The sequence below is a fragment of the Oncorhynchus nerka genome, linkage group LG15 (assembly GCF_034236695.1).
Source record: "Oncorhynchus nerka isolate Pitt River linkage group LG15, Oner_Uvic_2.0, whole genome shotgun sequence".
Lineage (NCBI taxonomy): Eukaryota > Metazoa > Chordata > Actinopteri > Salmoniformes > Salmonidae > Oncorhynchus > Oncorhynchus nerka.
In genome coordinates this window covers 9,083,782-9,099,539 of record NC_088410.1, presented here as the reverse complement: position 1 = coordinate 9,099,539, position 15,758 = coordinate 9,083,782, and the positions used below count along the sequence as shown (strand labels likewise).

At 48.9% G+C, this 15,758-nt stretch overlaps 2 protein-coding genes across 4 annotated transcripts in view; one reads left to right on the top strand and one right to left on the bottom strand.

Moving 5' to 3' along the window:
* The window catches only part of LOC115126618 (RNA exonuclease 5-like), a 39,383-nt gene extending 31,868 nt beyond the window's left edge, over positions 1 to 7,515 (bottom strand). For 2 of the 3 annotated variants that reach the window (XM_065000925.1, XM_065000926.1), the window contains exons 1-10: positions 7,413 to 7,514; positions 6,594 to 6,938; positions 6,241 to 6,367; positions 5,816 to 5,933; positions 5,580 to 5,687; positions 5,120 to 5,208; positions 4,748 to 4,863; positions 4,528 to 4,666; positions 3,531 to 3,625; positions 2,324 to 2,426 (exon numbers count right to left, since the gene is read on the bottom strand). In XM_065000925.1, the coding sequence (XP_064856997.1) occupies positions 2,324 to 2,426; positions 3,531 to 3,625; positions 4,528 to 4,666; positions 4,748 to 4,863; positions 5,120 to 5,208; positions 5,580 to 5,687; positions 5,816 to 5,933; positions 6,241 to 6,367; positions 6,594 to 6,832 (1,134 nt within the window). In that variant the 5' untranslated portion in view covers positions 6,833 to 6,938; positions 7,413 to 7,514. Of the gene's footprint in view, positions 1 to 2,323; positions 2,427 to 3,530; positions 3,626 to 4,527; positions 4,667 to 4,747; positions 4,864 to 5,119; positions 5,209 to 5,579; positions 5,688 to 5,815; positions 5,934 to 6,240; positions 6,368 to 6,593; positions 6,939 to 7,412 lie in introns of all 3 variants that reach the window. The other variant, XM_065000927.1, reaches the window with a different exon arrangement.
* A 64-nt stretch (positions 7,516 to 7,579) lies between these two features.
* eri2 (ERI1 exoribonuclease family member 2) lies at positions 7,580 to 14,827 on the top strand. Its single transcript, XM_065000928.1, has 9 exons — positions 7,580 to 7,764; positions 7,968 to 8,032; positions 8,122 to 8,202; positions 8,691 to 8,818; positions 9,121 to 9,274; positions 9,679 to 9,779; positions 9,878 to 9,959; positions 11,684 to 11,772; positions 12,559 to 14,827. Exons 1-9 carry the CDS (start codon positions 7,742 to 7,744, stop codon positions 14,476 to 14,478), a joined length of 2,643 nt encoding a protein of 880 aa, XP_064857000.1. The 5' UTR covers positions 7,580 to 7,741; the 3' UTR covers positions 14,479 to 14,827.
* The last annotated feature ends 931 nt before the right edge of the window (positions 14,828 to 15,758 follow it).

The following is a 15,758-nucleotide window of genomic DNA, read 5'->3' as shown; positions in this document are numbered from 1 at the left end:
TGTGTGCCGTGGTCCAGTGTGTGTGTGCCGTGGTCCAGTGTGTGTGTGGTACTTGTCGTGGTCCAGTGTGTGTGTGTGTTGTCGTGGTCCAGTGTGTGTGTGTGTCGTGGTCCAGTGTGTGTGGGTGTGTGTCGTGGTCCAGTGTGTGTGTGTCGTGGTCCAGTGTGTGTGTGTGTCGTGGTCCAGTGTGTGTGTGTGTCGTGGTCCAGTGTGTGTGTGTGTCGTACCTGTCGTGGTCCAGTGTGTGTGTGTGTCGTACCTGTCGTGGTCCAGTGTGTGTGTGTGTCGTACCTGTCGTGGTCCAGTGTGTGTGTGTGTCGTGGCCTGTCGTGGTCCAGTGTGTGTCGTACCTGTCATGGTCCAGTGTGTGTGTGTCGTGGTCCAGTGTGTGTGTGTGTGTGTCGTGGTCCAGTGTGTGTGTGTCGTGGTCCAGTGTGTGTGTGTGTCGTGGTCCAGTGTGTGTGTGTGTCGTGTGGTCCAGTGTGTGTGTGTACTTGTCGTGGTCCAGTGTGTGTGTGTACTTGTCGTGGTCCAGTGTGTGTGTCGTGTCTTGGTCCAGTGTGTGTGTGTGTGGTCCAGTGTGTGTGTGTGGTCCAGTGTGTGTGTGTCGTGGTCCAGTGTGTGTGTGTGTCGTGGTCCAGTGTGTGTGTCGTGGTCCAGTGTGTGTGTGCCGTGGTCCAGTGTGTGTGTGGTACTTGTCGTGGTCCAGTGTGTGTGTGTCGTGGTCCAGTGTGTGTGTCGTGGTCCAGTGTGTGTGTGTGTGTGGTCCAGTGTGTGTGTGTCGTGGTCCAGTGTGTGTGTGTCGTGGTCCAGTGTGTGTGTGCCGTGGTCCAGTGTGTGTGTGGTACTTGTCGTGGTCCAGTGTGTGTGTGTCGTGGTCCAGTGTGTCCAGTGCGTGTGTGTGCCGTGGTCCAGTGTGTGTGTGGTACTTGTCGTGGTCCAGTGTGTGTGTCGTACTTGTCGTGGTCCAGTGTGTGTGTGTGTGTCCAGTGTGTGTGGGTGTGTCTCGTGGTCCAGTGTGTGTGTGTGTGGTCCAGTGTGTGTGTGTGTCGTGGTCCAGTGTGTGTGTGTGTGTGTCGTCCAGTGTGGGTGTGTGTCGTACCTGTCGTGGTCCAGTGTGTGTGTCGTGGTCCAGTGTGTGTGTGTCGTGGTCCAGTGTGTGTGTGTCGTGGTCCAGTGTGTGTGTGTGTGGTCCAGTGTGTGTGTGTGTCGTGGTCCAGTGTGTGTGTCGTGGTCCAGTGTGTGTGTGTCGTGGTCCAGTGTGTGTGTGCCGTGGTCCAGTGTGTGTGTGGTACTTGTCGTGGTCCAGTGTGTGTGTCGTACTTGTCGTGGTCCAGTGTGTGTGTGCCGTGGTCCAGTGTGTGTGGGTGTGTCTCCAGTGTGTGTGTGTCGTGGTCCAGTGTGTGTGTGTCATGGTCCAGTGTGTGTGTGTGTCGTGGTCCAGTGTGTGTGTGTGTCGTACCTGTCGTGGTCCAGTGTGTGTGTGTGTCGTACCTGTCGTGGTCCAGTGTGTGTGTGTCGTGGTCCAGTGTGTGGTCCAGTGTGTGTGTGTGTGTCGTACCTGTCATGGTCCAGTGTGTGTGTGTGTCCAGTGGTCCAGTGTGTGTGTGTGTGTGTCGTGGTCCAGTGTGTGTGTGTCGTGGTCCAGTGTGTGTGTGTCGTGTCCAGTGTGTGTGTGTGTGGTCCAGTGTGTGTGTGGTACTTGTCGTGGTCCAGTGTGTGTGTGTCTTGTGTGGTCCAGTGTGTGTGTCGTGGGTCCAGTGTGTGTGTGGTACGTGGTCCAGTGTGTGTGTGGTCCAGTGTGTGGGTCCAGTGTGTGTGTGTGTCGTGGTCCAGTGTGTGTGTGTGTCGTGGTCCAGTGTGTGTGTGTCCAGTGTGTGTGTGCCGTGGTCCAGTGTGTGTGTGGTACTTGTCGTGGTCCAGTGTGTGTGTGTCGTGGTCCAGTGTGTGTCGTGGTCCAGTGTGTGTGTGTGTCGTGGTCCAGTGTGTGTGTGTGGTCCAGTGGTCCAGTGTGTGTGTCGTGCGTCGTGGTCCAGTGTGTGTGTGTGTCGTGGTCCAGTGTGTGTGTGTGTGTGGTCCAGTGTGTGTGTGTGTGTGTGTCCTGTGTGGTCCAGTGTGTGTGTGTGTCCCTGTCGTGGTCCAGTGTGTGTGTGTGTGTGTGTCGTGGTCCAGTGTGTGTGTGTGTGTGTCGTACCTGTCGTGGTCCAGTGTGTGTGTGTGTGTCGGACCTGTCCCAGTGTGTGTGTGTGTGTGTGTCGTACCTGTCGTGGTCCAGTGTGTGTGTGTGTCGTACCTGTCGTGGTCCAGTGTGTGTGTGTCGTACCTGTCGTGGTCCAGTGTGTATGAAGTACTGGGCCAGTTCCAGGGCAGCCTGGGCGTCCTCTGTGGGGTCATGACCCTTCCTCTCCTCCGTCTGGATCTGCTTCCTGTGGGTCACAAACATAAGAGTTGGGTGAAGTTGCCCCTAGACACTGATCTTGGGTCAGTTCAGCATTATCCCCAACTAATAGTTAAGGTTAGGATTAGGGGAGGGGGAAGCTGATCCTAGATCTGTACCTATAGGGGACCCCCCCCACTAATAGTTAGGATTAGGGGAGGGGGAAGCTGATCCTAGATCTGTACCTAGGGGACCCCCTCCCCTCCCACCCCCCAATCTGTACCTAGGGGAACCCCCCCCACCACACTAATGGGTAAGGTTAGGATTAGGGGGGGGGAAGCTGATCCTAGATCTGTACCTATAGGGGACCCCCCCCACTAATAGTTAGGATTAGGGGATGGGGAAGCTGATCCTAGATCTGTACCTATAGGGGACCCCCCCCACTAATAGTTAAGGTTAGGATTAGGGAGGGGAAGCTGATCCTAGATCTGTACCTATAGGGGAACCCCCCTAATAGTTAAGGTTAGGATTAGGGGAGGGGGAAGCTGATCCTAGATCTGTACCTATAGGGGAACCCCCCCCACACTAATAGTTAAGGTTAGGATTAGGGGAGGGGGAAGCTGATCCTAGATCTGTACCTATAGGGGGAACCCCCCCCACACTAATAGTTAAGGTTAGGATTAGGGGAGGGGGAAGCTGATCCTAGATCTGTACCTATAGGGGGAACCCCCCCCCCCCACACACACACTAATGGGTAAGGTTAGGATTAGGGGAGGGGGAAGCTGATCCTAGATCTGCACCTAGGGGGAAAACCCCCCCCAGAGCAGAAACACACACAAACACCATGCTGCAGTTCCTACCTATTATGAAGCACAGCGGTGTGTTGTCAGTGTGTGTGTGTGGTCAGTGTGTGTGTGTGTGTGTGTGTCGTCAGTGTGTGTGTGTGTGTGTCGTCAGTGTGTGTGTGTGTGTGTGTGTGTGTGTGTGTGTGTCAGTGTGTGTGTGTGTGTGTGTGTGTCAGTGTGTGTCTGTGTTGTCAGTGTGTGTGTGTGTGTTGTCAGTGTGTGTGTGTGTGTTGTCAGTGTGTGTGTGTGTGTTGTCAGTGTGTGTTGTCAGTGTGTGTGTTGTCAGTGTGTGTGTGTTGTGAACTCACTTGAGCACGGTCTCAGCCAGCACCTTGAGTTTAAACCTCCGTCCAAACTCTCTCCTGTACAGCAGGGAGGTGTCAATCACATGGGGGTGGATCAGCTGGGAGGAGACAACACAACAGGTCACAGGTCAGGGGCTTAGAGGTCAGGGGTCAGCTGAGACGAGACAACAGGTCACAGTTTAGGGGTTTTGAGGTCTGGGGTCAGCTGAGACGAGACAACAGGTCACAGATGAGGGGAGGTTGAATCAGGGGTCAGCTGGGAGACGACACAAACAGGTCACAGATGAGGGGTTTTGAGGTCAGGGGTCAGCTGAGACGAGACAACAGGTCACAGTTTAGGGGTTTTGAGGTCTGGGGTCAGCTGAGACGAGACAACAGGTCACAGATGAGGGATTTTGAGGTCAGGGGTCAGCTGAGACGAGACAACAGGTCACAGATGAGGGATTTTGAGGTCAGGGGTCAGCTGAGACAACAGGTCACAGATGAGGGGTTTTGAGGTCAGGGGTCAGCTGAGACGAGACAACAGGTCACAGATGAGGGGTTTTGAGGTCGGGGGTCAGCTGAGATGAGACAACAGGTCACAGATGAGGGGTTGAGGTCTGGGGTCAGCTGAGACGAGACAACAGGTCACAGATGAGGGGTTTTGAGGTCAGGGGTCAGCTGAGACGAGACCGGACCAAATTCATTAGCGCTCACAGTAGCAAAACGCTTTTCAATGGAAAACTAAAAACAAGGGTTTCTTATTTGACAAATTCAGTTCGGTCCCTCCTCGTTTTGGCCCGTTTAGTTCCCAGTGAATATGACCTATATATTCCAGATAGAAATGAATAGATTTAACATGATTCCTATTGTACCTGACAGTCATATCTGTTCTACAACATACATTTCTATCTGAACGTTCTGTAATGTTATATTCTCCTGAACAGGCCTCGGGCATTGCTGCTAGTTGCCATTGCAACCACTATCGTCATGGCTACATTGGTAAACCACGGCGACTCACGTTCAGGGCCACGAGGTCGTTCTCAAGGGAGTGGCCAACCAGGACCGCGTCCCGGGGCAACACTTTCTTGAGCTTTGATTGGACTTCTCTCAGGGTGGTGGTGATTGGCTGCAGCATTGCACGGGTGATACCAGAGAACCTATCAGGGGAGAGGAGAGGTTACGTACAGATATTGAGAAGCAAACATGCACCTACACACACACACACTCACTCCGCTTACTGTGTAAGGTAGTGTAGGATGCGGTTGGGAGGTTTGACCAGCTCGTCCAGAACACAGCTCCCTCTGCTGTCTACTAGAGAGATGCGTGTCAGCTCGTTGCCCTTTTCTGTCAGACACTACACACACACACACACACACACACACACACACACACACACACACACACACACACACACACACACACACGTTAGACACCGAGCAATAACTAGAGAACAAAATGGAGGTTTCATCTACTGTTAATAAAATCTATGAATGATATGACATGAATATGGGATGTCACAATGAATGGCACCCTATTCCCTATATATAGTGCACTACTTTGAACCAGAGCCCTATGACTGACTACTGTCAGTCACACAGTCGTGTCCTCACCATCTCACAGTCCAGCCCATAGAGAGGACTACTGTCAGTCACACAGTCGTCACTGTCTGTACACACAAAGCCCTCACTGCCAGGCATACCTGGAAAACACACCACAGAGAGACATGAGAGAGAGAGACATGAGAGAGAGAGAGACATGAGAGAGAGAGAGACATGCGAGAGACCTGCGTGAGTGTCCAGTGTGGGTGTGAGTGTCCAGTGTGTGGGTGTGAGTGTCCAGTGTGTGGGTGTGAGTGTCCAGTGTGTGGGTGTGAGTGTCCAGTGTGTGTGTGTGAGTGTCCAGTGTGTGTGTGTGAGTGTCCAGTGTGTGTGTGAGTGTCCAGTGTGTGTGTGAGTGTCCAGTGTGTGTGTGAGTGTCCAGTGTGTGTGTGAGTGTCCAGTGTGTGTGTGAGTGCCCAGTGTGTGTGTGAGTGTCCAGTGTGTGTGTGAGTGTCCAGTGTGTGTGTCTCACCGCGGACAGGGAAGCGTTTCTTGATCATCTCCTCCTGGGTGAGGAGGTATCCAGTCAGCCCTCTGGTCTCCAGACCAAACTTCCTGATCACTGGGTGCCACTGCAGACCTACACACACACACAGGTACAAAACACACTCAGGAAATCAACATCCTAACAATTAGACCAAGAGGAAATTCCTCCTTGCGCCGAGAGTGGCTGATTTTTAAGTCTCAGGCAGGGCTACCCATACATACCTCCCTCTGGCTGAGCGCTCTTCTGGTCTCCTAGCGCATCGGCAGGACTGTTGTTGACAACTTCACTGCTAAATATCTCAGAAATCATGTTGCCAGGCGATGGAGTATAACTGTGTCTCTGAGGTCAGAGGGGGGGGAAATGTCACGGTGGAATCTTATGCAATATGACTGACATAGTCTGTGTCCCAGATGTCACCCTGTTCCCTATAGAGTGCACTACTTTCTGACCCATAAGGTTCTGGTCAAAGGTATGTAGGGAATAGGGTGCCATAGGGTCAGGTCAAAAGTAGTGCACTATGTAGGGAATAGGGTGCCATAGGGTCAAGTCAAAAGTAGTGCACTATGTAGGGAATAGGATGCCATAGGGTCAAGTCAAAAGTAGTGCACTATGTAGGGAATAGGGTGCCATTTGGTCCTTGACTTACAGAGGTGTACTTGGTGCGGAGGTGTTTAAAGTGCAGGTAGTGTCTGTAGAAGTGGGCCTGGCTCAGTCCTTCTAGAAGGATCACGCTCACCCCTGACACATTCTTCTGGTGGTGGAGGCGACACCAACTGAAACAGGTACAAGACAATAACACTGATGTTGTCACATATCCATCCACATACATATCTATCATGTTGTTGTTGCTGCACAATGTTTGCTTCAGTTCCTGTCGTGGTGTGACGTCCATCTCTATGGAGTAGTGTTATTGCCTCGAGAGTCTAGACTCTGATCTAAAAATAAGTTGAGGTGTTTGTTGTTATTGTTGTTGTTGTTGTAGCTAGCTAGCTAACATACCTGGGTTGTTTCAGCCCACCAGTGTTCCCCAGAGCAGCAAACTGAAGCAGTTCCGTCAGATCTTTCAACGTGACCGGTTCCTGGAGACGGTCAAACGGCAGAGAGAGCCGCGGGGTTCGGGAACCGGAACGGTGCTCAGACAATGGAACTCTGTTACCACCTGTCTCTTTCACTCTTTTACTGCTCTCTGGTGTTGGGGAAGGTTCCCACTTTCTCTTGAGACAGACATGTGGCTCCATGTGCTTACGGGGAGTCCCAGGTTGGATGAAGGAAGGTTGTAGCTCTGAGAACAAGTTCTCATGAACGTCAGCAGCTGTGTTGGTTGGCTCGTTGTTGTGACTCAAACTGGACATGGATCCGAGTGAAGAAAGTCAATTATTGTTGAGTCAATTATATCATGCTAGCTTTGTCTACTTTTGGAAAATATCAAGTTATTTCAGAATAGGACAGTTAGTTTAGCTGGCTATTTTATTAATCCTGCTCTTATGGATCAAACCCTGTATCAGCCAACGGAGTTTTCAGAAGATACATCTAGCGATCATATCCTAGCAACAGTCCCAACCGTGACAAAATACCATGACATTTGCTTTCATAATTTATTTAATAAGTCTTCCTTATGTCGTTGACTTGTCTGTTTTTTACTGGGGATCAAACTCTACACTACTGCATCTCGACTCGGTCGACGAGAAGTGATCGTGACTTGTTTTATTTACAAAACCACAATCATATACATACGCAAACAATAAGTAAATACAGTATAGCATGTCCGAAATCTACCAACAAGTTACAGTGTGACTAAGTACAAATAAAGATCAATACCTCGTAGTGGGTCAATCTGTTTTGTGAAGATTTCCTGCTTCGCCTCACACGTTTCAAGGTTTCCATGCTGCTGATCGATCATCGCTTCCTGCTCGATTTGTTTTCCCTTTCAGCCCAAACCAGTCGAGCGCAGCACAGTATCACCGATGAGACGAGAATTCAAAAAAGATCACCGCGAATCCAACACCGCTTTGTTATTAATGAAGTTGTATGCGATATTTTTAACCTGGTACTTTTATTTTTGAAGTCGTACTTCGGTTGTCTCATTGTTCATATTTTAATGTACACTATTCGTAACGAAGTTGAGTCCGTGGCCTGAAGAAAACGACATGTCTACAAAGAAACTGGCGAAGTAAGTAACGTTGGCCTGCTTTCTAGCTAAAATATATCTAGACAGCCATACTAGCCGAGAAACAATGTAATTCAAATGCCGACTTGCCATGATTCTCATAAATGTTTTTTAGCGCTCCCATGAACATAAAAGTACAACGAGTAATATTCACAGTAGCAGGGGATGACAAAACTGATAGGATGATGTCTGTTGTTTTATGGAAGACAATTAGGGTTCGTGAGGAAACGCAGTCAGTCATCAACTGGACAGAAGAAACCACTAACATCTAGTAAGAGTCTTTTCAAACGCCCTCCATGTTTGGTTTTCTGCTTGAATCGATGACATCTCGTTCAACTTCCATCACTTTCTACTTTCCAGATCAAGTATTCCCATATCTGATTGTCATCGACTTCGAATCCACATGCTGGAGAGAGAGGAACAGCTACGGGCAGGAGATTAGTAAGTATACACTACTACACTACTCTGACAGTATGTGTGGTAAAATCATATCTGACTGTAACCATTGCACTTTTTATTGTCCTCTCCCCCTCCCCTCCTTGCCCCCCCTCGCCTCCTTGCCTCCCCCCTCCTTGCCTGCCTCCTTGCCTCCCCCTTCCCTCCCCCTTCCCCCCTGCCTCCCTCCTCCCCCTTACCTCCCCTCTCTCCCCCTTGCCTCCCCTCTCTTCCCCCTTGCCCCCTCCTTGCCTCCCCTCTCCTCCCCCTTGCCTCTCCCCCTCTCTTCCCCCTTGCCCCCTCCCCTCCTCCCCCTTACCTCCCCTCTCTCCCCCTTGCCTCCCCTCTCTTCCCCTCCCCCTCCCCTTGCCTCTCCCCCCCTTGCCCCCTCCCCTCTTCCCCTTGCCCCCTCCCCTCCTCCCCCTTGCCTCCCCCTCTCTCCCCCTTGCCTCCCCTCCCCCTTGCCTCCCCTCCCCTTGCCTCCCCCCATCTAGTTGAGTTTCCTGCTGTTCTCCTGAACACCTCTACAGGCCAGGTGGAGTCAGAGTTCCATATGTACGTTCAGCCACAGGAGCATCCCGTACTGTCTGACTTCTGCACCGAGCTCACTGGAATCACACAGGTAGTGTGTGACACACACACACACCCTTCCTCCCTGTGGCCTGTTCAACAGGATGGTAACAGTCAGAATATTTTAAGCATTAGCCAACATCCGTGTGTGTTAGAAAACCTTTTGTTTCTCTTCTACAGCAGGTGGAGGCCGGGGTTCCCCTCCTCACTGGGTTTGTTATTCATTTTGTTTACAGCAACAGGTGGAGGCCGGGGTTCCCCTCCTCACTCGGTTTGTTATTCATTTTGTTTACAGCAACAGGTGGAGGCCGGGGTTCCCCTCCTCACTCGGTTTGTTATTCATTTTGTTTACAGCAACAGGTGGAGGCTGGGGTTCCCCTCCACATCTGTCTGTCTCGGTTCTCCCGATGGCTGCAGACTCTGGAGCACCAGAGGGGTGTGGTCTTCCCCAGGGACCAGAGGGCTCCAGTCGCAGAGCACCGCCCCTGTGCCTTCGTCACCTGGTCAGGTATAGTGGCTTAGGATAGGAAAGGTTACCTGGGTCACCTTCAAATGGGAAGAAATGTTTTGATATACGAAAATCAGAAATTCTTATTTCCCTCCCTTTCTCTGTAGGTCCAGGACTCATATGACTATATACTGCCTTTAGACTATATACTGCCTTTCTCTGTAGGCCCAGGACTCATATCTGACTATATACTGCCTTTCTCTGTAGGCCCAGGACTCATATCTGACTATATACTGCCTTTCTCTGTAGGCCCAGGACTCATATCTGACTATATACTGCCTTTCTCTGTCGGCCCAGGACTCATATGACTATATACTGCCTTTCTCTTTGCACACTAGTACAGTCTCAAACATTTAGTGGGGATAACCCTGTTCAACTTGATTATCTGTGTTGTATTGTTTCAGACTGGGACCTGGGGGTGTGTCTGCTGTATGAGTGTAAACGGAAGCAGCTCCACAAACCTGCTGTTCTGAACAGCTGGATCGACCTGAGAGCTACGTACAGAGTAGGTGGTGTGTGTGTGTGTGTGTGTGTGACTCTTAACCCAGTCTAACTCGTGTGTGTTACTCTTAACCCAGTCTAACTCGTGTGTGTCTCTCTCAGCTGTTCTACAACAGAAAACCCAAGGGACTGAATGGAGCTTTACAGGATCTAGGGATACAGTTCTCTGGACGGGAGCACTCAGGTACACACAGACCAAAAACATCTCTCTGTTATCATTTATAGTGCTGGAAATTAACAGAAATTCGTGTTTTTTTTTTTTTTATTTTTTTAAAAACAACTTATTGACTGATGTCGGTTCAATTATTTAAATTCCATTTAGGTTTTCCTTTTTTTTTCTGGGAGCTCAATGTGTAGTTTCTATAGAGATGCGTCAGATCCGGCCTGAACTGCGTGATGTTGTAGTTTCCAACAGGCCAATATTCCACATAGTTTAGCGCATACAATGTGGTAATTAACTACAATAACCATAATCCATTGCTCTACTTGTCCGGTCTGTTTTATTTTATGCCTGCTACGAAAGAGGCTGAAGCTGTTGCTTCACGAGCTAAGTGATTAGTTGGTAATCAGCAGTCAGAAAGGTATGCCTTATTTACTTTGAGGAACTACAAAAATAGTGATTTTTGTCAGACAGCATAGGCAGCAGCTCTATAGAGATCAACCAAATGTTAAATACGCAACAACTGAAATATATTTTATTAGAGTGAAGTGAATAAATGGTTAATAGGTGATGATCAGTAACGGGCACTAGTGGCTGGCTAGCTAGCTATAAGCATTCTCAGCATTAGTGGCTGGCTGGCTAGCTATAAGCATTCTCAGCATTAGTGGCTGGCTGGCTAGCTATTAGCATTCTCAGCACTAGTGGCTGGCTGGCTAGCTATTAGCATTCTCAGCACTAGTGGCTGGCTGGCTAGCTATTAGCATTCTCAGCACAAGTGGCTGGCTGGCTAGCTATTAGCATTCTCAGCACTAGTGGCTGGCTAGCTATGAGCATTCTCAGCACTAGTGGCTGGCTGGCTGGCTAGCTATGAGCATTCTCAGCACTAGTGGCTGGCTGGCTGGCTAGCTATGAGCATTCTCAGCACTAGTGGCTGGCTAGCTAGCTATAAGCATTCTCAGCACTAGTGGCTGGCTAGCTAGCTATAAGCATTCTCAGCACTAGTGGCTGGCTAGCTAGCTATGAGCATTCTCAGCACTATTGGCTGCTAGCTAGCTAGCCGCATTCTCAGCACTATTGTAGCTAGCTAGCCGCATTCTCAGCACTAGTTGCTCATAGCTAGCTATGAGCATTCTCAGCACTAGTTGCTCATAGCTAAGTATGAGCATTCTCAGCACTAGTTGCTCATAGCTAAGTATTAGCATTCTCAGCACTAGTTGCTCATAGCTAAGTATTAGCATTCTCAGCACTAGTGGCTGGCTCGCTAAGTATTAGCATTCTCAGCACTAGTGGCTGGCTCGCTAAGTATTAGCATTCTCAGCACTAGTGGCTGCTAGCTAGCTAGCCGCATTCTCAGCACTAGTTGCTCATAGCTAGCTATTATCATTCTCAGCACTAGTGGCTGGCTAGCTAGCCATGAGCATTCTCAGCACTAGTGGCAGGCTAGCTAAGTATTAGCATTCTCAGCACTAGTGGCTGGCTAGCTAAGTATTAGCATTCTCAGCACTAGTGGCTGGCTAGCTAAGTATTAGCATTCTCAGCACTAGTCATTTAATAACATTAGGATCGAAACACACACAACTCCAGTCATCATTGTCAGTTACTGTGAATAATATACATATTGTTTGAAGGTCTGGATGAAGCCCATAAGTTACAATGAATAATATTCATATAAAACAACGTGAATATTTCACTTAAGCATTTTTGAAAATCTAGACACACAAATATTTTTTGTTGAATGTTATTTGCAGGTCTGGATGACGCCCGTAACACTGCCCACCTGGCCTGGAGGATGATGAGGGATGGCTCTGTGATGAAAATTACACGCAGTCTGGAGAGGGTGAGTGGCTCCCTGACAAACCCCCACTCCTACACCCCCAGTACTAACAACCCCACCGTGCTGACGACCCCTGGACTACTGTACTACGCCCCTAAAGACTCACCCAGTGGCGAACTACATCGAACCCTTGGATTTCTGTCAATGCCCCAGAATACCCACTCCTCCTCCCGTAAAGACTTACGCAGGTGACTCTCCCCCCGTTCCATACACACCTGGGGTGTATTCATCAGTGCAAACTGTAGTGAAACATTTTGCCATGTAAAAGGTTTTGCAATGATTAGTTTCTTATTGGAGTCCTTGTTTCGGGTCAGTTTTCTTTCATTTAGTTTCTAGTGAATATTACTCGGTCTCCTCTGTTTACTGGACTGACTATCCATAAAGTTGGTTAAAAATGTTTTGGATTTGGGCCTCGTGAGTGGCGCAGCGGTCATGATGGCCATGATCGGGAGTTCCATAGGGCAGCGCACAATCGACCCGGGTTCGGGGAGGGTTTGGCTGTGGGGGGGGGCTTTACTTGGCTTATAGCACTCTAGTGACTCCTTGTGGCAGTCTGACCTCGGTCGTTAGTTGATGTGGATGGCTTCTGGGTTAAGTGGAAGTGGGCGGGTGTTAAGTGGGGGTCGGCGGGTCATGCTTTGGAGGACGCATGACTCGACCTTCGCCTCCCGAGCCCGTTGGGGAGTTTCAGCGACGAGACAAGATCGTAATCACAAAAATGGGGAGAAAAAGGAAAGAAAAATAAGAAATGATAATGTATTGATTTATTTTACTTTGTTTACCTCTTAGGCGCCTTTGAAGACCAAACCCCTGTTTGGAAATGGGAACGTGCCAGGGGATGGTTGTCCTGGCAACAAGAGGGATAACAAAACCACTATCAAAAACCCCTCCAAGACGACAGAGAGCGGCGGCGGCCATCTTGAAACTCGACCCAACAGCAAGCCAGTTAGCAACACGGACGTTGTTGAGACACGACCCAAGCCTTCAGACAACATGGTTCCCAACACAGAGGTGAACTCCAACTTAACCGCTGAACCTGTTCAATATCAGAGTATTGTCTCACCAAAGACCCTTCTCAATGGTCTGACCACTCCAATGTGTGGTGGTGGTAGTAGCAGAACAGGTAGAATAGGAACCATACGGTCCGTCTCCTCTCCTATGACTTTCAATATCCCCTCTCCTCATCACTACAACAACAGCCTCGTTCTGGTCTCCACCACTGTGAATTGCATTTCCCATCTAGCCCAGCCAGACCCGACACATGACCCGGAAACAGGAAGTATGGAGGAGGACGTGCCCATCTTGGTGGAAACGGAGTCGTGCGGTTCGTATGATGACGTCGTATTGGAGGAGGACTGGGAGGTCACGGTTGGTGACGAGGCTTCTGTTGCTGATGTGTACACAGAGAACCAGAGGTTTGAGGTGGATGATAACTCGGTTTATGGGAGGACCTTGCTGTGTCCAAGCCCAGTACATTCAAATCCTGGTAGAGGTCCAACCAACAGTAGGCCTAGGTCCAATACCACCAACACGCCCTGCCAACATCTGACCAGCCTGGTACACAAGACCGATACTAGAACATCCTCCAGTAACTTGGTGTCTTTCAAGGCTGGGACAACAAGGACCTACAACACCTCTGCACCCAACAGTCTGTCCACTTCCTCTTTTGTCACACCCAGACCCGTTACCCCTGGCTCAAACCTCTCAGATACACGGTCAAGACTGAACACGGAAACGTCAAACTCCATTGTGATCGAGAAGAACGAATCGAGAACATCTTCAAGTTCTGCAAAAGCTGAGACAACGACGATATACAACACCTCTGGGTCAAATAGTTCATGTAGTTTCTCCTTCGACAAACCCAGACCTGTTACCCATGATTCCAACCGCTCAACTACACGGTCAAGACCACAAACGGCAACATCGAACAACTCCTTTGTGATCTACAAGGACAAGCCGAGAGCCTCAAATATCACTTCCACATCCAATACCTCAACAGCATCCAATACCTCAACAGCATCCAATCATTCCTTTGTCAAACCCAGACCAGGCCTCCAGAACTTCAACCTCCATGCTACACGGTCAAGACCTCTCACAACAAAAAACCCTGGTAACTCCTTCGCACCCATGTCCTCTACGACAAACCTTCCCAATCCTTCCGTCACTAGACCCAAACCAGTGACCACCAGCAGTGACTCTAACCTCTCTGCTTCAAAGACAACAAACGGCTCTGCTTCCAGTCTTTCCTTTGCCAGGCCCGGACCTGTCGTCAATCACCCCGACCCGTCGACTTCACGTTCAAGGCTGCACGCAGAGACGCCAAACGCATCTTTCACGATCCACAAGTACTCCTCTTGCCTCTCCTCTGTCTCTCGTCCTTCTGTCGGTGGATCGTTCTCCGTCCTCTCCTCGTCCGTTAACCGCTCCTCGCTCCCGCCGACCCGCAGCACCAAGATCACGGCCCCGCTGTGCGACTGCGGGCGGCGAGCCAAGCGTCTAACGGTGTGTAACGGCGGCCCGAACCAAGGCCGAGCGTTCTACTGCTGTACGGTGCGTAAACACGGCCCCGGGGGGACCAGGAAGGGATGTGAGTTATTTAAGTGGGAGTCTGCTCTCCTCCAGGCTAAATCACCAGCCTCCGCTGCCAACTCCATCGCTCTGCGTTTTGGGCTCAACTCCAGTGTTGTTCGTCCCCCTGTCGTCGTCTAGGACGAGATATCAGTTAGCTTGAGGTCATAGGGAGACTCTCAACAGCATTTCTTTCTCATCCAATGGGTTTGAGAGGACATAAGGAATCAAGGAAATGTAATTGAGATTCTCCTCACAAAGGTGTCATATTTCAAACTGTACTTTGTGAAAATATGTATGTTGTTGTTGTTTTTTGTGAGTATATGATTTATGTCCACGTACTAAATCTGGTGCATTCAATGACTAATATCATGTACAGTTATTCAATAGAATCGATCCTCTATAATGTGAGATGACATGATGTCATAATGAAATGTAAAATACCTTTTTTAGGTCGGCACTGTCATAATAAAAGATGTCATGAATTGTATTACATGGGTTCTAATTGTTGTAAATTTAACAGTTGAGGTCGGAACCAAAATTGACATTTTATAAGATGTTTTTTGTTCTGACATAAGGACGGAATTGCAAATTGTCCCTATTGGCGCCCTGTACTAGAGCCGCCAATATTTTACATGCGCAACAATAGTGAAATCGGCAGTTCGTCTTCAAAATGAACTGTGAATTATGAGTGAGAAAGTTAGTGGGTCAAAGATCTAACCCCCCCCAAGACATGCTAATCTCTCCTGTTATTGTAATGGTGAGAGGTTAGCATGTCTTCGGGTTATGATATATATAATGCTAACCTCTCCTGTTATTGTAATGGTGAGAAGTTAGCATGTCTTGGGGTTATGATATTAAATGCTAACCTCCCCTGTTATTGTAATGGTGAGAGGTTAGCATGTCTTGGGGTTATGATATTAAATGCTAACCTCTCCTGTTATTGTAATGGTGAGAAGTTAGCATGTCTTGGGTTATGATATAAATGCTAACCTCCCTGTTATTGTAATGGGGGGGTGATATATGATGTCTTGGGGTTATGATATTAAATGCTAACCTCCCCTGTTATTGTAATGGTGAGAGGTTAGCGTGTCTTGAGGGTATGATGCTAACCTCCCCTGTTATTGTAATGGTGAGAGGTTAGCATGTCTTGAGGGTATGATCTTTGACCCTCTAACTTTCTCACTCGTCATTATTCACAATTCATTCAGGATTTTCTGTAACCATGGTAGCATCCACATTAATGTGAAAGTGTTTCTTTTTTTGTGACTCAAATGACACGCTACGTTATTTACCATTAATTCATTAGAACATAATCTGAAACACAACCAAAATGAACTGCAAATGCACATGGAATACATTTGTAGAGTTTATATAATTATTTCGTGATAGGAATGTGGAACCAAATACTAAACTTCTAA

Coding starts and splice junctions, on each gene's coding strand:
- eri2 (XM_065000928.1), top strand. CDS start 7,742: ATGTCTACAAAGAAACTGGCGAA. Junction 7,765..7,967: donor TCTACAAAGAAACTGGCGAA/GTAAGTAACGTT, acceptor GTTTTATGGAAG/ACAATTAGGGTTCGTGAGGA. Junction 8,033..8,121: donor GAAGAAACCACTAACATCTA/GTAAGAGTCTTT, acceptor TCTACTTTCCAG/ATCAAGTATTCCCATATCTG.